A 23,497-nucleotide genomic window follows, 5' to 3' on the forward strand; every position below is an offset into this window, starting at 1 on the left:
AAAGTGGCCTTTACTCGGGAAAGCATCACCAAATCTCGAGATGTATTTTTTCCCCCAAGCGTACCACATTGAAACGCTTGGCAAATTCCCTTTTGAGGAATGATTTTAATTTAATCGTAACGTCGGATAAATACGTTTTAAGTTAGAGTGCAAACCAATAAACAAACACTGCAAAATATGTCCACCATATTTCTGCCGTGCCCAAACACCGCACTTTCCTGTTGATAATGCATAGCATACCGCAATTTCTGTAGTGACGCAGACTTCCCGTTGCATGCTTTTTTTTGTTACAAAGTTGTTGCTCAGAAATTTCTTCCGCAATCCTGTGATGCCTCATCGTGCCTCCGAGTCGTTCTGCCTCTTGCGAGTAAGCGGACACTTGTGGTGGTGTGTTACAAGTTGCCATTTTTTAAATCATCGTTCCTGCCAACCACTTGATTTTGTGTTGGCTGTGCCTCATACGGTAGTTCGTCGCAACGTTCAGAAACTTACGGCAAGGCGTTTAACCAAAGGTAGGTGTACCGAATTAACTTAATTAAGATTGTTTAAAACGCAGCAGTAAAAGCATCTTTCGGAAATAGACATTTGGAGTGTTGTATTGCAATAATATTTCTCCTTTACATATTGTATAACTTGTTCACATTTTTTTGCCTTAAGAAATAAGCAATGTACATATTTTTGTTCCTTTAAATTGAAACTCTTAACTTCCTCTTATTTCAAATACGTATTGCAATATACTTTACAAATCCATTGTGATTAAAGCAGGAATAAGCTATGTACTCTGCACAACATATACAATTTACACACACTACTGAATTCGCATGCAAATCAAACATTCACTTTGAATTACGTTTGGCATGTTTCATATTATGGCTGTTGAAATGCACCTCCGATGAGCACGCTTGGGCTACGTACGGTGCGAAAAAAAAGTTCGACATACAATAACAGTTTAATAGAGTACATGTTCACACCTTTGTGAATTCCTAATTGGATGATGGTCTCCCTGCCAAGTACCGCCATTTATTATGGAACTAGTGTCGTGGCAAAACAGATGTATGTGGAACTTCTTTCGCACCGTCCGTAGCCAACCGTGCTAATCGGAGGTGCAGGGAAAGGACAGAATCAGAATTTGTATTTGTCCTGGAGAAATCCGATGAGCTAGTAAGAATTTTTTTTCTCTCATATGTCCATATTGAACACATACGATGTTTGAACTAATTGTTTCAAGCATAACCTAATCCCTTACACCCATTAAAAAAAAAACACGTTTCAATTTCTTATGTATGTTTTTTTTATTTTTCACTTGGTTGACGACCAGGAGGATGTGGCTGCGGGTAGCTTGGGTGGCAGTACTGTGTCTGGCCAGTTCTGCAGATGCAAGTAAGTGGCACTTAAATTGTAAAACCAACGTTATATACTCCTGTACAATACGGTGCTTATTGTGTATTTGCGAGCCGTTTATATGTGGTTCTTCCTCTTTCGTATGGCTGCTGATGTAGACGCAGAGCAACAATAACAATTTCACATTCAGGTGGTCAAGCCAGATAATAACCGGAGTGATTCGCTGTGATGGTCTCCTTCGTATTTGTGGATCGGGCATTGCGTCGTTATATTTTGTACAGTCTGTTCTGTATGACCACAGTCACGCAATGGCGAGTTTTTATTTAGTTTCCTTTGATCCATCATGAATCCGCATCTGCCATGGTGTATGTCGATGTGGTTTGTACATATATGTGGAACGAAAGTGCAATGCTTGTAAGCACCAAAATACTATGTGAACTATTTACACAACCGCATATTCTGGAGGCTGCTATAGTGTGGGCGGATTATATTTAGAATTATTATAAATGTGACGTGCAATAATATTATGATTTACTTAATTTACACAATTGGATTATTTGTATTATTTACTGTTCTTGTTTGAATCACATGTGTGTGCAGATGTACCGGCAGGAAAATGTGTCCCCAAAAATGTGGTCACATGTAGTGATTGTCTCGCCAGTGGTGGATATTGTGCCTGGTGCAAGACACTGGTATGCATAACTCACAGAAACACTAATCCCATTCACTATTAACTGGTAACGGCACAAATATACAGTCGGCTGAGGTTTTTTGAAAATGGTCCTTGTATTGAGAATAGAGACAGAGGGCAGAGGGATTGACTGACTTGTAACTGTAGTTCACATTTTTAAGAGCGTTGAATATGAACAGCTTTGAATTTACGTGAGCAGTTTTTTATTCGCGGACAGTGATTGCTGAACAAACTGTGAAATATATCGATACGTACATTTGTAGTGACGTATATTGCATCACCAAGTCACATGGCTGTTTGTCCATTGATCAGCGGCGGGCTGGTCCGTGTGGAGCATTGGGAGTGGTGCCCCACCTGAACGTTTTCTTTAAAAAAATATGCTTGTAAATTAAAAAGTATGTTTTCATATATATGAACAATTTAAAACCATGTTTAATTTTTAGCAAAGGAAGTGGTGAATAGAACGGGATGCTCAGTTTGTCTACTCCAATGAGTTGCTTATTTCCACAACCCCCACTGAGTGCCACATGTAAAATAAATATATATTACTGCATGAAAAAGGGGCACAGATAATTCCATCCCAGACCAATAAGGGGCCATCCATTGAGTAGGTACGCAAAAATCTGTCAAAAACTTAACCCCTCCCCCCCCTCCCTGTACGCACGAGTACTTTTTACACCCCCACCCCCCACCTGCGTACGTACGCTTGACGCACCCCCGCCTCCGAATCCTATAGAACGGCCGATATTTAATCGACGCAGAAACGATCAAGGATTAATAATATTAACGTGTTTAAGCAAACAGATAGTCCACCGCTGGACTATCTAACTCACTTGAAGGCCAATGTAGACAAATCATTATCGAGGCTTCACCCCCTCCACCCATTTCCTATGCGTACGTACATTGTGAGTAGACCCCCCATACGCAAGCGTACGCATTTGGGTCAACCCCCCTCTCCCCTCCATGCGTACGTACTAAATGGAAGGCCCCTAAGAATCTGCCCATCCATTGTTAATTTCATACGGATAACCCCATGCAAATGGCCTCCTCCAATCCTCAACCCCCTCCTGCAGCTGAGGTGCCGGAACCACCACCCACTCACCAAAACATTTACCAAAAGCCACTGCCACTGACCTATCTCACTTAAATCTGGGTCCAATTTATGGTCACGAACAACATCAGACGCATGGAGTTCTCACCCGGTCAAACGCATAAATGTTTTATTTGCGGTATATGCACCCATCCTGGTTGTTTTCCTCGGTCACCTCAGCCTTAAACTAGTACGCAGTGCTGTGTATGAACATCAGCGCTGTGAGACTAAGAAAACCAAGTGCTGTAGCCACGTGGTTGCTAGCCTGTGTGCCGTGCCGACCTTAATCCTGTCTTAAAAGCATCAACATCATATTCCCCTAAGGTCTTTAAAGTTACACAAATTATATTTACGTAGCGAATACTGTATACCACTTCTAACCCTCCATGTTTCACAATATTTAGTAGAATAATTCCACCTTAATGTGGCCTAAAACCTTTTAGGGTACTACATAACTGTAAACTCTTATGGATATTGTATATTTATATTTTTTCGTTTTGGACAGAATTTTACTCGTGATGGCGAGCTGGATTCTGTGCGCTGTGCATCAGTGGAAGCTCTGAAGGCCCGGGGCTGTGAGGCGAATGATATCACGAACCCCAAGGGATCGTTTTCTGTATTACAAAATGAACCTCTCACAAGCACTGGTATGGAATCCAAGACGGTGGTGCAGCTGTCCCCACAGAAGGTGCACGTAAAGCTGAGACCAGGTGAGACATCAAAGCCTTGCCATAACAACCACCACAAAGGGAATCTCACTCGCACTCACAAAATAACCTTCCCATCTGCAACCCACGGAGTATTTTCTACTTTAATGCCAATCATCTCATGAGCCTCTCACAGTAAACGTGCACTGCTGACCCAACGTTCCACGTTTACTGCAGTCTTTACCTTCAACGGGTAGGAGTCTGGTGCTTCCTACGTTCACACACGAATGGCCGCTGATAACATTCGTGAAAATGATGTTAAAACTCTAGAAGAATCGTTGCAATGAAATTGTAACAAGCGTGACATTTGAAATACTCTCTGCCGTGGTGTGACTAAACCATCGAGGCAGTCATCATCGGCGCTCGTCACTTGCAAAACTGCAGCAAAATCCTGGTGGTACCCCTAACATTATAATGGTAATGAATTTTGATAAGTGGATAAACTCAGTAACCACAAACCACCCACCCGCCTTCATTGATATTATCTTCCACGATGTCCGCTATTTATTGAAAATATCACTCTTTGCCCATCTAAAATGTTCGATTATAATCTATTGTACTGTACGGTATATCTACAGCAGTCACCATGAAAAGTACCCGAGCCTTTGTGTGGACGAGAAAAAGTGAACCGGAAATTGAGTTCGTGTCCCAACTTGAGGGCCCTTTCTCCATGGAGTTCTGTATTCTCTCCCCTTGTCCAGCATGGGTTCCCTCTGGGTTCTCTAGTTCCCACCCCCCCCCCCTCATAGCCAAACAAAAAAAACACATACCCTTACAATGTAACTGGTATTGGCCAAACATCCCAATGCTGAAAAATAACCTGCGAATTACTCAATTGGGATTGCACACGGCATCAGCAACATGAACCCCAACTGAGATAACTTGGCAGGACCCTCCTATGACTGGACATCAGCGAAAAATAGCTTTATAGCTCATCGGATTCCTCCAAGGAAAAATAAAGATTCTGAGAGGTGTTCGCTAAAAAAAAGAGTCTTGAGACACAGTGAGTCTCTCCTGAGTTAACAAGTGTAACAACAATAATAATCCGTATTCATGCAGAGGGTCACGACTTGCTGTTCCTTGCGCAGGCATTCCCACGAAGTTTGATATTAAGTTCAAACGTGCAGAAGGATATCCCATTGATCTGTACTACCTCATGGACCTGTCGTACTCCATGAATGACGATCTCGAGAACGTGAAAAAGCTGGGGAGTCAACTGCTGCAGTCTTTGGGGAAAATTACGAAAGGCGTCAAAATAGGTACGTGTGTGTATGTGTGCACTGTGAGTTTAACTTCTTTCGCGCCATACGTAACCATACCGTGCTAATCGGAGGTGCAGGATACAAAAATTAGGTGCATCGCGCACCCCCACACTTTACCATGTGGTGTGCGAGTTGTAGGGTTAATGTTGAGTTGAATATATATTTTTTACAAAACGCTTTCAACTGTATGTTTGCAAGAATGTTTTCGTCAAAAGTCGATCGGAAAACTAAATCGCATTTTAATTTACAAGCCTTTTGCCTACGTTAACAAATTCACAAAGGTTTGTATTGAATAAGGACACGTGTGTTTATTTATTCACTGCATGAATTGATTTACTGAGTAACACAGTGGAAAATAGTCTAATAATATAGTAATTACTTTTAAAAATCTAAAAGGCTTTTGTACATTGATAATACAGGGAAACTCCATTGTTATCGTCTCTCTTTAGCGTTTTCCAACTTCTGTTATCTGTTTTAGCTCCAAAAATATCACCATGACCACAATGTAAAATTTCCCTGGAAGAGCTCTACCCCAAATATATTGCTACACATATAAATAATTCCATCTCCATCACATACTATATATATTTTAAATACAGTACCTGTTCCATCTCTTTTCTATGCTCGGGATGTTTTCCAAACATTAGTGTTTGTTGCGACATGAATCGTGACCTGTAGCGATGTACTGAATCCTTGCATTGCCTCCACTTCTCTCTCTCTCTCTGACACTCCATGTACCTCCCTGCTGTGTCCCCTCTTCTCTCTCTCTCTGACACTCCATGTACCTCGCTGCTGTGACCCCTCTTCTCTCTCTCTGCTACTCCATGTACCTCCCTGCTGTGTCCCCTCTTCTCTCTCTGCTACTCCATGTATCTGTGCCCACCTCTCACTCCACATATGTCCAGTGGTCTGTGTGTGCCGCTCCCATTTCAATCATTGTCCCCACACTGTCCTTGTGTCCACTTTTTCACCACGTCGTCCCACACGCGGTAATGGCACGGACACCATCTGAAGTGGGCTATAAACGCTCTCTAATGAGATCCGATGAAATTTCTCATTCCTACGTAAACATTACTCTTAATACTCCACTGCTCCCCAAGGTCGATGTTCTGAGTTATTGTAAGTTCCAAAGCTCCAAGGGCAATAGTGACGTTACATCTTTTATTGCACCTACTCATACATCACGGACCTCAATATTTTAAAAGGTACAGAGAGCAGTCACTTTGGACTAATATTACAATTTTCAGAGATTCGCTTATTTTTGTTTCCACAAGGATTATGTCTAGTGTTCTGGTCACTCTTTGTGTCACTTAAAAAAAAGATTGCCAATAATGCTTCACACCAAGCAATAAAATGTCACACTTGCTCTGACTAAATTGACCTGCATTTTCTAGTGTCTCTAGCAGCCAAGAGCCATATAGTCCAATAAAATGTTGTACACATTTACATATGTTTTCCTGTTTACAATGTTTAAATGAATAACCAATTGCATGTGGTTTGCGATCTTCACACCCAGGATTTGGAGCATTTGTGGATAAAACGGTGCTGCCATATGTCAGCACCAGCCCTGAGCATTTGGAGCACCCGTGTACGGAGAAGAATGTACGCTGCAGTCGGCCATTTGCCTACAAGCATGTGCTGACCCTTACTGACAAATCTGACATTTTTGAAAAAAAGGTCGGAGACCAGATCATCTCTGGTAATCTGGACACGCCAGAGGGAGGATTTGATGCAATGCTCCAGGCAGCTGTGTGTGGGGTAAGAGAGTGCAATGATGGGGAGCAATTGGGAATAGCCTTTCGTGAAACTCAACTGCAAGCCACATTTCACTGGCTTTAATAAAACAAATATTGTGTTTTAATTGTGTAAAACAACAATTAAACAACAATACAACATTGGTCTTGAATCCATACAGTTACATTTAAAATCATGGCTGCTTTTTGGTTACAACTCGGTAGAAAGTATTCCAACTTGATTTGGCGCTTTTGTGACTGCAGGAATTACCCTTTGGTTCTTTCGGTAAAGTCACGTAGAAAGAGAAAATAATAATAAAGTAAATAATGAATGTATTATTCTCTCTTTCTACGTGACTTTACCGAAATAACCAAAAAGAAAGTATTCCATCATTCTATAAAATGTTGGGCTCAAGGAAATTTATTCCAAAGTCTAATCTCACATTTTTAGTTATCATAGCCAACAGCTATCAAATACGATGGCTATTGGCTGGAACTTGTGCCCAGTTTTCATCACAATGAGAGACTTTGCCATTTTCTTTTTCAAAATTACATTATTTGTACTTTATTGCAATCGCAAATTATTGTTCTTTTCCTTGTAGATTATATTCACATATCTTGAGTAAATACCCTTTTTGATTCAGAAAATATGTATGGACATTCTAGCACTTTCCTAAAGTGATAATGTTCAAACGAATCATGCATGCCGTTTGAAGTTAATTCTTATCTTTGGGGTCAAATTTAGATTTACACCAAAGAATTGACATTCTAAATGCAGCATATGGCAACAAATATTTGTTTTCAGATGAGGGATTTGTTACATCAATGAATCAAAAGCAAAGCTTAATAATGTATATTTGAACAATTGACCAGGATCTTTTTGCCAAATTTAATTCATTTTAAAATACTTAAATGTACAATTGGCCTAAATTAATCAGTGTGTTGTGTTGGTCGTTTAACGTGTAACACATAACTTGAGAGAGATTAGACGTTTGTGTGAGATGTAAAATTGTAAATAGTTAACATGAGAATATCCCTGGACGTCTCCAAATGCAGCGAGACCCAATCAAATGTTGCTAATCCACTCTTGATGATTCACAGGACAAAATCGGATGGAGAAACAACACAAGACTGCTGGTGTTCACGTCGGATGCTGGATTCCACTTTGCTGGAGATGGCAAACTGGCTGGGATTGTCACTCCCAATGATGGCAATTGCCATCTGGATCCCGATGGAGAATATAAAGACAATATCCATTACGTGAGTAGAACAGATGAAGACAATTGGTGGCTACAGAAGGAAGGAATCTAGCCTGGGTCATTCACATGATCTCATTCATGTCATCAATTTGGGGTCGGCAGTGGTAACCCTTGTGCCTCACAGCAAAAAGGACCTGGGTTCGATTACCGACTCGGTTGGCTCTCTGTGTGGAGTCTGCATGCTAACTCTTCCTGCTCTGCATGGGTTCCTCATGGTTCTCCGGTTTCCTCCTATAGCAAAAATAAACACTCAGTGTAACTGGTATTGGCCAAACATCCCAATACTGAAAAATTGCCTGCACATTACTCAATTGGAATTACACAGCAGCAACAGCAATATCGCCCCTGACTGTAAACACTCGGCAGGACCCTCTTGAAGAAGAGTTGAGACTCAGTATAGCATTCCTGGGTAATTCACGCACCACCGCTTCATCTGCCCAAGGATAAAGATCCCCCCCCCATATTCTCAACATACTGTAGGGGCAAGTGCTGTTAGTGAGCACCTATGAAGGCCGGCACAGCACACGCCGAGGTGGGTGGCCAGCACCACGCCCGGGGGCCGCCTTTGTCTTCCTCGTGGTGATGTTTACACATCGCATCAGGTACTCATTTGAGGCTGAGTCGACCTAGGGAAGGCCCGGGACCGATTCAGATAATCGTCACCGGTGTTGGCCGTGAATGGGAATCGAACTCGGGTGGCCGGGTTCGTAGCGCAGCGTGTTCACCGGTGCGCCACCGCTCCACCTGCCCACACACCCCGCCACACACCAGAGGGTAAGTGCCCGACATCACTGCTGAGTCGTCGATGCACATACGGCCCACTTACCTGGGTACTCGTTTGTGTTGGGGGGGGGGCATCTGTGCCATGCCAACCTACCACACGGTACTTATCTCTTTTCCCAACATTGTACAGCACACTCATAACAATGTCTGAATTGTGAGCGAGCGCTACATAATAATGTATACTAATAAAACACAAGACATACATCAATAACACCGCCTTAAAATAAAAAAATATATAAAATACGACGTCATACTGTACGTGTTGCCTATTATATATATTTTGCCTTTAAAGGAAATGTTATTGGCGAATGTGTTGAGTGTTTATTATTTGTACTTATGCGTCACTACCAACGCAGCATTATTACCGAATGATTTGTTTAATACAGAAAAATCTGTGCTCTTTCGTTCAAAAAACCCCAGCCCAGCCCTATATTAGAATGGTAGTGAAACATTAACTTCTAGATCGGGTGTAGATTCACTTCACCCTCCTTTCACGAACAAATACAATGAGTATCTCACTCAGTTGAAAGACAACTCAGTGTTCTAAGTATCTCGGCCTCGCCGTGCGCTGCGTTGCACTGCTAGTCGAGTAGATAACCATGTGTTCAATAAACCCTCGGAGCCAGGATGACCATCCAACTCCGATCGTCATTTATTGATTGTAACAGGTAAAACTGGTGAGAAAACACAGATACAGCATCTGTTATAATTCGGAAACACCCACACAATGAACACCACAGCATCAGAACATTGTCTCAGATAACAATAGATCCTGGAAGGACCAGGCCCCCACATTACCCCTGAACAACTAGACAAAGGCACAAGCTGGTGCGTTGCATACAGGCACATAGTGTATTCATCCCACTGCACCCCAAATGTACAGCATTACACTTAACACTAAACTGTGGATGAGATACTTCGTCATCACTCTCAGGATCGCAACATAGGCACAAGTCTGACTCGACCTACTAAATCACAAGTAACATCCACAATAAGGAAAGTCACAGGCTTCGTTACTAACTAGGCCTCGTATTTACTACAACAACTTAACGGCACCATAAAGGCATTTACATTGCTATAACGGTCATTCCAACATTACAACAGCATTTCCAATATTATAGGAATATAAACAACTTACAGATAATGCTTCTTAAGCTCCCACAATGGACAAGTGCGGCTGTGGTCTCACTGAGATGCGATGCGTGCCGCCATCTTGACTTATCTGTGTAATGGCTGACGCCCGCGTGGTACAGTGGAAATCTAACATCGTCACTTCCTGGTCACGTGACCAACATTAGCATCAAAAAACAGGAACTTCCTGTGAACGTACGCTCCCCATCTGCCGTGAGGCAAGACACTCCCCGTCTGGTATCTAGGAGATACCACCATTTATTTCCTATCTCATAAACAAGTGTATAACAACTTCAACGGGTCGACTTATTTGTCCATATCTTTGTGAGAGAGAAGTAGTACTATCTCGACTATGGGCCTGATGAAAGTTCTTGCGACTCCTTGCTTCGCAATCATAACCTCGACCTTTCGAACTTTTCCATCAGCACTTGGAATCGACTTGAGGATGCGGCCCATTGGCCACTCATTCCGTTTGGCTTGGTTGTCCTTCAGTAGGACGAGGTCGCCTGCTTGGATGTCTGGTCTATTAGACTGCCACTTGTTGCGCACTTGGAGTGTCGTAAGGTACTCGTTTTTCCAGCGACGCCAGAACGTGTTCGCGAAGCTCTGCACTTGTTTCCATTGACGTCTGTAGAGGTCTGCAGTGCTGGCCTCCTCGGTAGGTGCTGTGAGCACATCTGTCTTCTGGGTAAGAAGTGTAGCAGGAGTCAAGATGAATGGTGACTCCGGGTCGGTTGAGACGGGGATCAGGGGTCTTGAGTTAATTATGGCTGAGACCTCGGCCATGAGAGTGGTCAAGACCTCGTGAGAGAGCCGTGTGGACCCGACATCACATAGCATGGAGTCGAGAATGCGTCGAGCAATCCCGATCATGCGTTCCCAAGCTCCACCCATGTGCGAAGAGTGGGGAGGATTGAAGATCCATGTGCAGCCTTGGTCACTAAGGTATTTCCTGACAGAATAATCTTCGACATTCTCCGCATTGATCTTAAGCTCTTTACATGCTCCTATGAAATTGGTTCCACAATCAGAACGGAGTTGCTTGGCTGGCCCTCTGATGGCGAAGAACCTCCGGAGTGCATTTATAAAGCTCGAAGAGTCCATGGACTCGATTACTTCGATGTGCACTGCTCGTGTACTCATACAGGTGAACAGCACTGCCCAACGTTTGCTGTTCGCGAGCCCTCCTCTGGTGCGGCGGGAGATGACTGTCCACGGTCCGAACACGTCAATCCCTACAGAGGTGAAGGGAGGTTCCACACTGAGTCGATCGGCTGGGAGGTCTGCCATTTTCTGTTCTTCCTGTTTTCCACGTAGCTTGCGACACCGGATACACTTGTGGATTGTGCTGGCAATGCACCTCTTTGCTCCAACGATCCACAGCCCTGCAGATCGGATTGCTCCTTCTGTGAAGTGCCGACCTTGGTGCTTGACCTTCTCGTGGTAGTGGCGCACGAGTAAGATTGCGATGTGGCTCTGGCTTGGGATTATGAGAGGGTTTCGTTCATTCTCATCTAATTTTGCATTCCCTAGCCGACCACCGATCCTGAGCAAGTCGTCTTTGTCCATCCTGGGGTTTAGCTTCCTGAGGGTGCTGACCCTAGGAAGGTCTTCTCCCTTGTTGGACTCGGGCTCTAAGAGTCCAAAGGTCTCCTTGGTAGTACATGGGCCAACGTCACGTCGTAACAGGAACGCTGGACCCGTCAGCCAGATGGTTTGATTCAGCAGAGATGCAGGGACGGACCTAGTTGCGAGATCTGCTGGATTCTGGTCAGTTGGAACGTAATTCCATTGCTCCGGCTGCGTCGATCTCCTGATGCGCTCCACCCGGTTGCTGATGTAGGTGTAGAACCTTCTGGTTTGGTTGTTTATGTAGCCTAGTACGACCTTACTGTCCGTGTAGAACTTGACCGCGTCCAGTTTAACGTCAAATTCGTCTAAGATCAGTTCCGCCACCTCTGTAGCAAGAATGGCTCCACACAGCTCGAGCCTTGAGATGGTATGTTCCGGTTGTGGGGCCTTGCCGTGGAACTCCTTCCAGAATTCCCACTCGGACGATAGCTCCGAGTCGAGGAACGGAGAGGCCACGGTCACAGCGACCACCGCCACGACCACCAGCAGAGCGACGAGCAGCGGCTTCACCTTAGTCTTCTTCCCGTCAGTCAGGACTGGCTTGGAGAAACGTGGAGGAACAAACTCCAACGAAGATGGTGGATGCACAAGCGAAGTCATGGTGGTTTCTTCGTAAGTCTGCACGGTACAGCCTTGACTTCTCTCGCCGAGTTCCTCTTTCAGCGTGAAGTGGTTGGGGCACGGTTTGAAGAGCGACGTGCGTCCATTCGTGAGCACACTCGTTCTGAATGTGCTAATGTGGTTTGGTTTGTGTATTCCCTTCAGACAAACGTCACCTATGATGACTCATCCTAGGTCGAGTCTCTGGGCATAGGGAGCGTCGTGAGGTCCATTGCGTTGGTTACGAACCTTGTGGACTCTCAGCATGTCCCTGCCGAGCAGAAGTAAAATCTGTGCCGCGTGATCCAATGGCGGGATGAACTCTGCTATGGGTTTCAGGTGTGGGTGGTGATGTGCAACTTCGGGCGTGGGAATCTCACTCCTGTCGTCCGGTATCTCGTTGCACTCTGTCACCGTAGGAAGGGCTAGCTTCATGGTGCTATCTATGGTTTCCACCATGAGGCCGCTCGCTCTTCTTCCCGCTGTCTCCATCAGTCCTGAGCATGTTCTGAGCGTGTATGGAAAGAAATTCCCATCTAAACTTAGCTGATCAAAGAACTCTGACCTTGCCAAAGACCTGTTGCTCTGGTCGTCCATTATGGCGTACATCCTTACTGCCCTTTCAGGATGTCCTTTGGGATAGACTCGGGCGAGGCATATCTTTGAGCAAGATCTTCCTTTGAAGCCTTCTCCACAGACTTCTGTGCATTTGGTTGTGATTGACGAAGTGAGTGCGGCGGTCTCGCCTTGCTCCCCGCCGTGCTCTGCTTCGGGATCGGAAGCCTTAGTGCTACTGGGTTTCGAGTAAAATGTGTGCAGAGCAGTTGCGTGTTTGTCGCTGCCACATTCCTCGCACTTGATATCTGCCTTGCAATTCCTTGCAAGGTGGTTAGTAGAAGCACAGCATTTGAAGCACACTCCAAATTCTTTCAGCATGTTCTTCCGCTCTTCCAATGGCTTCTTCCTGAACTCACGGCATTTCTGGAGGGAGTGAGGTTTATCATGCAATGGGCATTGCTTCTCTGGATCCTCTATCTTTTTCTTTGTGGTGGTTGCCTGGACGGAGTTTGTGAATGTCGCAGGAGAGACCTCAGTCTTGTGTACGGAAATTGGCACTCTCGCTGTTCCTCGTTTCGCCGTTGTCCTTTCCATTTTTGGGAGATCTGGACTGGAAATCCCCGTGGTGCCAAACATGAAACTCGGGTCATTTCTAGTCTTAGCCAGGTTGCGGATAAACTTTGAGAAAAAAGAGAATGGGGGGAATGCAACCTGATGCTCTGACTTGTATCTTGAACCCGCTGTTCTCCATTTTTCCTGCACGTCAAATGGCAATTTCTCTACGATGGGGTTCACGCCATGGTAGGTATTCAAGAAAATGAGACCTGGTAAGTAGGGATCAGCCTGGGCTGATTCAAGCTCCATCAAAAGATCTCCAAGCTCCCGTAACCTTTTATTGTCTCGACCAGAGATTTTTGGAAAGTTCTGCAACTTCTTGAAGAGAGCCTTCTCAATGGTTTCTGGGCTACCATAGCACTCCTCGAGCCTCTCCCACACCGCATGCAGGCTTGAGGCGGGGTCGTCAATGTTTTGCTGACCGGATCCTCTTTGCGTACTCTGCAGATTCATTTCCTAACCATTTCACCAACAGGTTGAGTTCTTCACTTGCAGAGATGTCTGCATTTCGGATTGCATTCCTGAAGGTAGATCTCCAGGCTAGATAGTTCTCAGAGTGGTCATCAAACTTAACGAGTCCTGTGTTGATTAGTTCGCGGTGAGCCAGGTACCTAGCAAAGTCTCCTAGTCCTGCTGATCCAGGGTGTGTCCATACTGGCGCTTGTTAGGCGGCATTATTGGCTGTATTGCCTAGCATGCCGTCATTTGCAATGGCGTTGGACTGTGGGCCCAAAGGGTTTCGATCACGTTGGTTGGATCCCCTTAGGTGCTGTCTGGAATGTGGGTCTGACTTGGTGCATCCACGTCTGACCCCACGTGCGCGACGCTGAGTTGGCGACTAACTGCCAGGGCAGGATATGCATTTCCACCATTCCTGTAGACAGCATTCATGTTCATTCGGAGTGGAGATGGCAATGCCTGAATGTCCACCCTTTGTTCAGTATGGTTTGGTGGAGGAGCATTGATGCATTGTTCAGACCAGTCCAAAATATTTTTTCTGGTGAGTTGATCACGGTCCTTGACAGGTATCTGAGTGCCAAACTCACTCCAATTCTCGTCCTTATCCAGGTTGGCTGCTGCCTCGAGCACCTCTGCCTGGGCCATTGCAGCAGCTGCTTCCCTTTTGAGTTGTAGGGTGCTTAACTTAGCATCCAGCTCAATGTTCTTCCGCGTGGCGGTAGCCACTAATATACTCTCTTGCTCTCGTGCGGCAGCAGTTGCTAATATACTTTCTTGCTCTGCTTTCCTCCGTGCGGCAGCAGTTGCTAATATACTTTCTTGCTCTGCAAGCTCTGCTTTCCTCCGTGCGGCAGCAGTTGCTATGCTTGCTTCTTCTTGTATGTGGGCCTTTTCAATTAGCATGGCTTCCTCTTCAGCCATGTAGGCAATACGGGCGTTTGCTGCTTCTGCTGCTGCGCGTGCCTGAGCTGCTGCCATACTAGTAGATGATGTCTTTGAGTGTGCTGAGGCTTTAGATTTTGTGGTGGACCTGGATGAGACAGAGTGCTGAGATCATGTCTCTCTTAAGCCCTCCACACGGTCCATTGCATCTTGTATCACTGCCTGCACATTATCATCGAGCAGTTCGAGGAAGTGCTCTTGTCTGCGCACTCCCTCAATGCCCTCATCTGTTTTCACCTTCATCAGGAGCGAGATGTATTTATTTGCCAGGAGCTTGTAGCTTGAGCTGCTCACATTCACTCGCAGGATGGCCCGCTGAATTGAGGCCACTGTGTCTGAGGCATTTGAAGCTTCAGATGAATCTGCTTCAACCCGGTTCCATGCCCGTTGTATCCTGGCATCAAGGTCCTGTTTCTCAGCCTCATAGCTTTCCAAGGCCCGTTGCGTCAACCTGACCTCCCTCTGGGGCCTTGAACTCTCTTGGTCCTCTTGAGGCAGGATGGGAGATCCTGGATTGCTTGGTTCACCTTCTTCAGCATCTCTCCCTGCTGAACTGTGGCTTTCCATGCTGCGATGCTTGCAGCACGATTTTAATGTAGACTCGTTGCAGAGCTCCTTGCTTGTTGCAGGCTGACTGCAGGGCTGGCTGCAGAGCTGGCTGCAGAGTTGACTGCAGGGCTGGCTGCAGAGCTGGCTGCAGGGCTGGCTGCAGGGCTGGCTGCAGAGCTGGCTGCAGAGCTGACTGCAGAGCTGGCTGCAGGGCTGGCTGCAGAGCTGGTTGCAGGGCTGGCTGCAGAGCTGGCTGCAGGGCTGGCTGCAGAGCTGCCTGCAGAGCTGACTGCAGAGCTGGCTGCAGAGCTGGCTGCAGGGCTGGCTGCAGAGCTGGCTGCAGGGCTGGCTGCAGAGCTGGCTGCAGAGCTGGCTGCAGAGCTGACTGCAGAGCTGGCTGCAGGGCTGACTGCAGAGCTGGCTGCAGAGCTGGCTGCAGGACTTCTTGGGAGCTTTAAGAAGAGTATCTTTTTACTATCTCGGCCTCGCCGTGCGCTGCGTTGCACCGCTAGTCGAGTAGATAACCATGTGTTCAATAAACCCTCGGAGCCAGGATGACCGTCCAACTCCGATCGTCATTTATTGATTGTAACAGGTAAAACTGGTGAGAAAACACAGATACAGCATCTGTTATAATTCGGAAACACCCACACAATGAACACCACAGCATCAGAACATTGTCTCAGATAACAATAGATCCTGGAAGGACCAGGCCCCCACATTACCCCTGAACAACTAGACAAAGGCACAAGCTGGTGCGTTGCATACAGGCACATAGTGTATTCATCCCACTGCTCCCCAAATGTACAGCATTACACTTAACACTAAACTGTGGATAAGAGACTTCGTCATCACTCTCAGGATCGCAACATAGGCACAAGTCTGACTCGACCTACTAAATCACAAGTAACATCCACAATAAGGAAAGTCACAGGCTTCGTTACTAACTAGGCCTCGTATTTACTACAACAACTTAACGGCACCATAAAGGCATTTACATTGCTATAACGGTCATTCCAACATTACAACAGCATTTCCAATATTATAGGAATATAAACAACTTACAGATAATGCTTCTTAAGCTCCCACAATGGACAAGTGCGGCTGTGGTCTCACTGAGATGCGATGCGTGCCGCCATCTTGACTTATCTGTGTAATGGCTGACGCCCGCGTGGTACAGTGGAAATCTAACATCGTCACTTCCTGGTCACGTGACCAACATTCGCATAAAAAAACAGGAACTTCCTGTGAACGTACGCTCCCCATCTGCCGTGAGGCAAGACACTAAGGCTGCCAATAGTTGCACTCACACGCGCATTTAAGCAGAGGGACACTTTGACCTGACCGCTGATTCAACGAAAGCGTTCTCCTGGTTTCAATAGACACACAATCACACACCAAATCTATCACTATGCCATATACTGTATAGAATCATAATGTGCTGTATTTCGGATAAAGGCATATGTGGATTCTGATTAAAAGCTTTCGTGACTACACTGATTCATATTCTTGGTTCTTTCGGTAAAGTCACGTAGAAGTGAAAAAATCAAATGATAAAAATATTTAACAATCAAATTCTCACGACGTTTCGACTGCAACACAAGCAATCATCATCAGTCGAAACATCGTGAGAATTTAATTGTTTTATATTTTTATTATTTTATTATTTCCCTTCTACGTGACTTTACCGAAAGAACCAAGAATATATATGTGGATTCCTTCAATCTACATTTTTTAGAATGTGTGCAGATATATATTGTCATACGATGTGCAAACATTTAACTCAAAATAAGACACGTAATGCCCTGTTTGTGTTTTCCCTGTGCAGGATTATCCCTCCATTGGGCAGCTGGCTCAGAAATTATCAGAGAATAATATTCAGCCGATCTTTGCCGTAACAAAAAGTGTGGTGAACATCTATCGGGTGAGTGGACTCACAAATTTGAGTTTTACATTTTGAATCTAGTGTTGCATTTCTTCCGTCTTGTTAAATCACTAATCTGTCAATAGCCATCTCCGTATTACGTTCTTGTGAGTTATACCTAATTGCATACAGCCAATAGCATCTCAAATCTATAATATGTTTTGGATATTCTTAGATCATTATATCATCCCTGGTTTGGTGCGATCATAGATCACTGTGCATTGCTCTAATGTGTGCTATCTCGTCCAGCAAATAAATCTCCCTAATTCAGTTGACTTATATTAATGTCGTGTGATGTCTTGTAGATTTTTCTCTGATGAATGTGCACCTCCCTTTGTAAAGGATAAAAAAAAACTTGCTTCAAATCCATTCACTCTTGTGTAGTATTCATCTTTGTAGTAAATCTCAATTAAAAACAGCGGATCTGAGATCGCCAAACAAGAAAAGTTTCACCACTGCCTGTCAGACCCACAACAATTCACAAAGCAGCTTATATTTTTCACACATCTCTCCTGGATTATACCTAAACATACAGCATTTGAGATTAATCGGTTCAGCGATCGGATGGTATGTGTGTAGAACTTATTTTTCACCGCACGTAGCTAACCATGCTTATCAGAGGTGCGGGGGAAGGACAAGAAATCTAAACACAATAAGCAGTTTTAAAGAAATTAGTTTTAAATTTAGATTTAAATGCGCAATGCTCCAGTGGCTTCCTAATATCTAAAGGAAGAGCGTTCCAGATGGCCGCAGAAGCGCATCTGAAAGCTCGCGATGCAGTGGCCATCTTTGTTTGATGGTTAGCCAAAAGCTGCTGTGAGGATGACCGGAGTTTGCGTGATAGTGACCACTATGCATGTCAGTTGGGCGTAGGTGGCTCCGGGGTTGAGCTACGTGATGGACAGCAGAAGGCAGTGCAGCAAAATCCGATGTTGTACTGTACTTCGATGCTCCTGTGTCTATGCTCCTGGCCTTCACCAACCCTCACTAACCAGAGTAGTAAATTATGGTCAAATAACACCCATGACTTTCGTGGCGAGGGGTGCCCTCATCCAGCAGTGGATTAAGAAACGTTACGTACATGTATATTCACTTCCATGAAACAAATTTTGTAGGTTACTTTTACATTTTATAAAATCATTGGAAAAATGTAACATTTAATGCAGGAAAATAGTCCACAAGTCCACACAGCTTCATCAACATAAAAACAAAGCCCTTCCACTTTTAAATGTCAATTTAAATGCAAACTGCGTGTATAAAGACATGTGTGCTCTGCAGGAACTCAGCCAACTCATTCCCAAGTCAGCTGTCGGGGAGCTCTCCGGAGATTCAAGTAATGTTATACAGCTCATCACTTCGGCTTACAACGTATGGTTTGCTACAATTACACTTTACAATGTACCGAAACGTTGAATACATTTGGCACGTATATATTCCAATCACGTATGACCTTCAACCTCCAGCTGTGATACATCTCATACATCTGCCACTTACTTGACCCATTCGCTGCTGAGACCTTATCCATGCATAACATCACCTCTTGCCTTGACAACTGCAATTATTTTCTCTGTGGAATCTCCAAATCCCTCTTCTACAAGCAATCCAGAACGCCGCTGCAAGACTTCTCACCAGCATTCACAAACCCGGCATCACCCCAATGGAAAAATCTATCCGCTGTCTCCGAACACAATCACTCACCATAGTAATAGGTTTTTATCCTTTCAACTGGTACAAAAACTGACACCTTTATACAAGGCATCATGTTTGCAATAACCACAACACAAGCAGTCAAAATGCAAACAAAAAGAAACAACTCTGATGATGATAATGATATGCACTGTCATTGAAGTTGATTGGTCCACACCCGAGACAGCTTTTCTTAGAGCCTAGTCTCCATTGGTGTTGGACCAGATGACGCCAAAAGGCGTACAACTCAAAGACAGCGCACTATCAGAGTATTGAGAGCTCGGGGTAAGCATTTACACGATGAGACCTCCTTTACCAGTGGCAAAATATAGTAATAGGTTTTTACCTTTTCAACTGGTACAAAAACTGACACCTTTATACAAGGTGTCAGTTTTGACATCTGGTCCAACACCAATGGAGACTAGGCTCTGAGAAAAGCTGGCTCGGGTGTGGACCAATCAACTTCAATGACAGTGCATATCATTATCATCATCAGAGTTGTTTCTTTTTGTTTGCATTTTGACTGCTTGTGTTGTGATTATTGCAAACAGAATGCCTTGTATAACGGTGTCAGTTTTTGTACCAGTTGAAAGGGTAAAAACCTATTACTATATTTTGCCACTGGTAAAGGAGATGTCTCATAGTGAATCCCTCACCATCTTCAAGATCCTCCGTGGAGTCATCCCTGCCGACCTCTTCCCTCTCAAATCACTCGACTACTCTACATGCTATTCACTCTGGCGATTGAGCCTTCTTTCGAAGCCTTCGGTCAACCTTCGCTCAATGGGAGTTTGCTCCTTCTGTGTTGCTGTTCCCACAGCCTGCAGTTTCTTCCTCATGGCTATCCTCGACCATGTTTAATTTTAGGCCCAAGGCTTTATCATCTCCTCGGCCTACGACATGTTTACGAGGGCATACATCTCACGTTGTGTTCCGTGGCTTGCCGTGCTAATTTGCACGGTTGGCTACGTACGGTGTGAAAGAAGTTCAAAATACATACGTACTTATGTCGAGTGTCTTGAGCCGCTGCAGCTGCGTGTAAATGCTCTCCAAACTTGCTGTGTAAGAATATATTAAGAAAAACTCTCAAGGACAAAATAATGATTATGTTTAAAAAATGGTATGTCCCATGCTTTCATTATATTTCTGTGAAATTCACCTATTTGATATACAATACTGTACAACAAAATTGCCCCAGTTAAAATTACACCATCTGCCTGGTGTGGCTTATAACGAGAACATTTCACTTCCCAACAGAACCTGTCCTCCAAGATCATCTTAGAGCCATCCAGAGTGCCAGAAGGAGTGAGTGTGTCCTTTGTGTCGCACTGCAATAACAAGGAAAAGGAAACACAGAAAGGAGAGTGTTCAGAAGTCAAGATTGGAACAGAGGTACAAGTTGACACCGTCACTCAACACATTCAACACATTGCTACTTCTGTCTCAGACCTGCTCATTTTCCAGCACCTCCGATTAGCACGGTTGGATATGTACGGTGCGAAAGAAGTTCAACATACGTGCACACATTTTTGTGTTATACGCAACGTTACTTTTTTATTTTATTTTTTGCATACTTTTAATATCCAGTGTTAAGCTTAGGCAGGAACAAAGTGACTTACTATTGTTTGTTTTCACATGGTTATTATCTTTAGATGTCTTAATCTCCCTGTGGAAAAACAGGTTTGTAGTTCGTGCCTTCTCGTGTCCCAGATAATCACAGCAATAGATACTGCAGAGGATGGGGTGCCAATGAAATTTGCATACAAAATAACTTTGTCAAAGTGAGTATGGGCCAGTGTTCATTTTTTCTGAAATTTTGAGCCAAGCAATGGTGGTAGTTTCATAATTCTACTGTGGGGTGAAACTAGCCACTGGACAGCCACTGTTAATAAACCCTGATGTGAATATGGATAGTGTCCACTGCTGGACCATCAACTGACAAAGGGTTGTTAGTTCAAATCTGGAATGGCCACCGCTGCAAGAACATAGGATATATGGGCACCAGAGAAACAGGAACGGGCGACACGGTGGCAAGGTCTTAACTGCCTCGCCTGGTATACAGGAGGTCGTGGGTTCGATCCCGACCCTGATGAAGCCTGTATATTTGGGGTTTGCATGTTCACCCCGTGGTCGCATGGATTTTTCTCAGGGTCCTCTAATCTTTCCCTCCACATTTAGGAACGTGTACTTAGAGTATTTGGCTGCTATGCATTACCATATGATAAACCCATAGGTTGAGCTATCATTTGTGGTCAGGTCACTTCTGAAAACGAACTATATATTCAGTGGGCCTTACCTGGTAAAATAAAAATAGTTTCGTTTATATCTGTAATAATCCTTCTTGAGACGGCTTCGGAATCAGTCCTTTTTATTTCCACTGCCACAAATACACTTTACTCACACACTCTCCGTTGCTGGCAGACAACGGAGAGAGGGCAGACTTCACACCAAGTCCCCACCGCGCACGTGGCACCCAGAGCCCCCGTACGCGCGTGACCCTGCTCTTGTCGATCCCAAGTCTGCTCTCGATCATTCCCTCTCTCTCTCTCTTAATCCCTTCGTCACGTGGTACCCCCCAGCCAATCCTCCATGGACAGCCTTGACAGTTTTCGATGGTTCCCTGTCAATCCCGGGACCACGCCTCTGATCCGGCTCCCCATTAGCTGGGGCCCCGAATGGCCAGGCCAATCACCCCTGCTGACATGCCGTGATCACGCCGGGGCCATGCTCCCTGTCTCAACCCTTATTGGCTACAAAGCAGGACCGGCAAGCCAATCCCCACGTGAACCCTCTATGGCTGTTATTACATATCAATCAAATCAATCTTTGTTTACGTGCCAATATCTCCCTCAATAAAGTAGGCATTAGTGCACATTACAACAGAACTGGAATTGTACAGGCGTAGTGTACTAATTCAGAGACATTAGTAGGAGGCGTTATCCCTCTTGTTTATTCCAGCTCTCACAGCCATAGGGGATAACTCTATACCGGGTCGGGATAGCCAACATGCTTCAAGACCCACAGCTTGAAGAAGTGAAGACCACGATGACAGCAGCATGACGAGTTCCATTGCCGATGGCAGCAGCCCTGAGTGAGTCTGAGCTTGCCTTTTATTCTCCCAGGCCCCGCCCTCGGCCACGCACCCTTCTGAATCCCCCAGAAGGCTCTGGGCTTGGCCCACAGGTCCAACTGGTAGAACGGGCTGCTACTCCTAATTCCATTTTCTACAATTTGCATCGGTGTGCTTCATCACATCACACTTGGTATGTCGTTTTGTATTTTTTTTCCAGATCCTTTTCACCGTCGCTGTGGAAGCAAAAGAGTGTCCAAAAGATACAGAGGTGGAGTTTGAGATACGCTCATTGGGCTTTCAAGAGAAGCTGAGCGTGAAGCTGAGCTTTGAATGCCAATGTAACTGCAATGATTCGACCAAAAATGCACCGTATTGCTCCAACGGCAACGGAAATTTGGAGTGCGGTGTTTGCAGGTGAGATTGTAAAGGTTCTGAACATGATTTAACACTTCCTCCAAAATACAGTGGAGCTACCCTTATCACCCTCCTGTCTGTAACTCGTTCAGCTTTGGGCCTCAGCTGTGTTATTCGTGATTTGTTTTCATCTTTGAAAAGAGTTACCCAGAAGTGATCATGTCAAGTCCTTAATATACCCTAAGAACCACGGGGCCAGTGGATAAATGGAGTCTGGACGATTGGCAAACACCAAGAACCAACTACGATGGGAGGCTGCAATGCTTCTGTGATACGCTGGATTAGGAGGGGACATCTGTGTAAAAGAGCTTCATGGCTCATCTGATTTCTCCAGGATAAATATAGATTCTGATTCTCGTTAGGGGCAACCTATTTTGTATCTTAGTGTCATGTAGTTGTTTATTTTTCTTAGGATATATATAAAGCTTAAGCTGAGGTCTAATATCCCTCTTTATATAAATAGACAGTTCTTGCCAATGTGTAAATGACTAATTTCGGAGAAAAGAGTTGCACAATGGAAAGTTTTGTAGTGCCTAACCACGTATTTTGTGTGTCATGAGCAGTTGCCATCAGGACCGAATTGGCCGTTTGTGTGATTGCCGAGCGAAGGGCGGCGACACAATAGCTCTGGAGGCTCAGTGCCGGCCTGACAACAGCTCGCAGTTGTGCAGTGGACAAGGAGACTGCGTCTGTGGCAAATGTGTCTGCAACGTGCGTGAAGATCCTCAGGAGAAGGTGGACGGAAAGTACTGCCACTGCAACAACTTCAACTGTGAGCGTTATGACAATAAGCTCTGTGGAGGTGAGATGTCGTGGCACTAGTATCTTCTATCACTCTAACCCACACCCACCCCTCTCCAACCTCAATTAAATGGTGCAACAGAAGTTCAACATACATACAAATTGCCAGTTGGCACGGTGGAAGGCACAGGTGATGCATATTTAAATCACCTCAGTCAGTCCAACCCATTGGGCACAGCTGAATTGGATACTTACTCGTGTTCTGTTGGGATTTATTTGTGGGTCTCCTGCACATTAATTGAATAAA

General features: G+C 44.9%; 1 protein-coding gene across 1 annotated transcript in view; it reads left to right on the top strand.

Moving 5' to 3' along the window:
* Positions 1-377: 377 nt before the first annotated feature.
* Positions 378-23,497, top strand: part of LOC144943959 (integrin beta-1-B-like) — a 35,379-nt gene continuing 12,259 nt past the window's right edge. Inside the window, exons 1-12 of the mRNA XM_078871878.1 lie at positions 378-512; positions 1,319-1,380; positions 1,942-2,033; positions 3,628-3,832; positions 4,918-5,088; positions 6,608-6,849; positions 7,926-8,084; positions 17,181-17,276; positions 18,555-18,644; positions 20,220-20,354; positions 22,253-22,449; positions 23,013-23,251. Coding sequence (XP_078728004.1) covers positions 1,323-1,380; positions 1,942-2,033; positions 3,628-3,832; positions 4,918-5,088; positions 6,608-6,849; positions 7,926-8,084; positions 17,181-17,276; positions 18,555-18,644; positions 20,220-20,354; positions 22,253-22,449; positions 23,013-23,251 — 1,684 coding nt within the window. The 5' untranslated portion in view covers positions 378-512; positions 1,319-1,322. The remainder of the gene's footprint in view (positions 513-1,318; positions 1,381-1,941; positions 2,034-3,627; positions 3,833-4,917; positions 5,089-6,607; positions 6,850-7,925; positions 8,085-17,180; positions 17,277-18,554; positions 18,645-20,219; positions 20,355-22,252; positions 22,450-23,012; positions 23,252-23,497) is intronic.

This window comes from Lampetra fluviatilis, chromosome 2, assembly GCF_964198595.1.
Source record: "Lampetra fluviatilis chromosome 2, kcLamFluv1.1, whole genome shotgun sequence".
NCBI lineage: Eukaryota > Metazoa > Chordata > Hyperoartia > Petromyzontiformes > Petromyzontidae > Lampetra > Lampetra fluviatilis.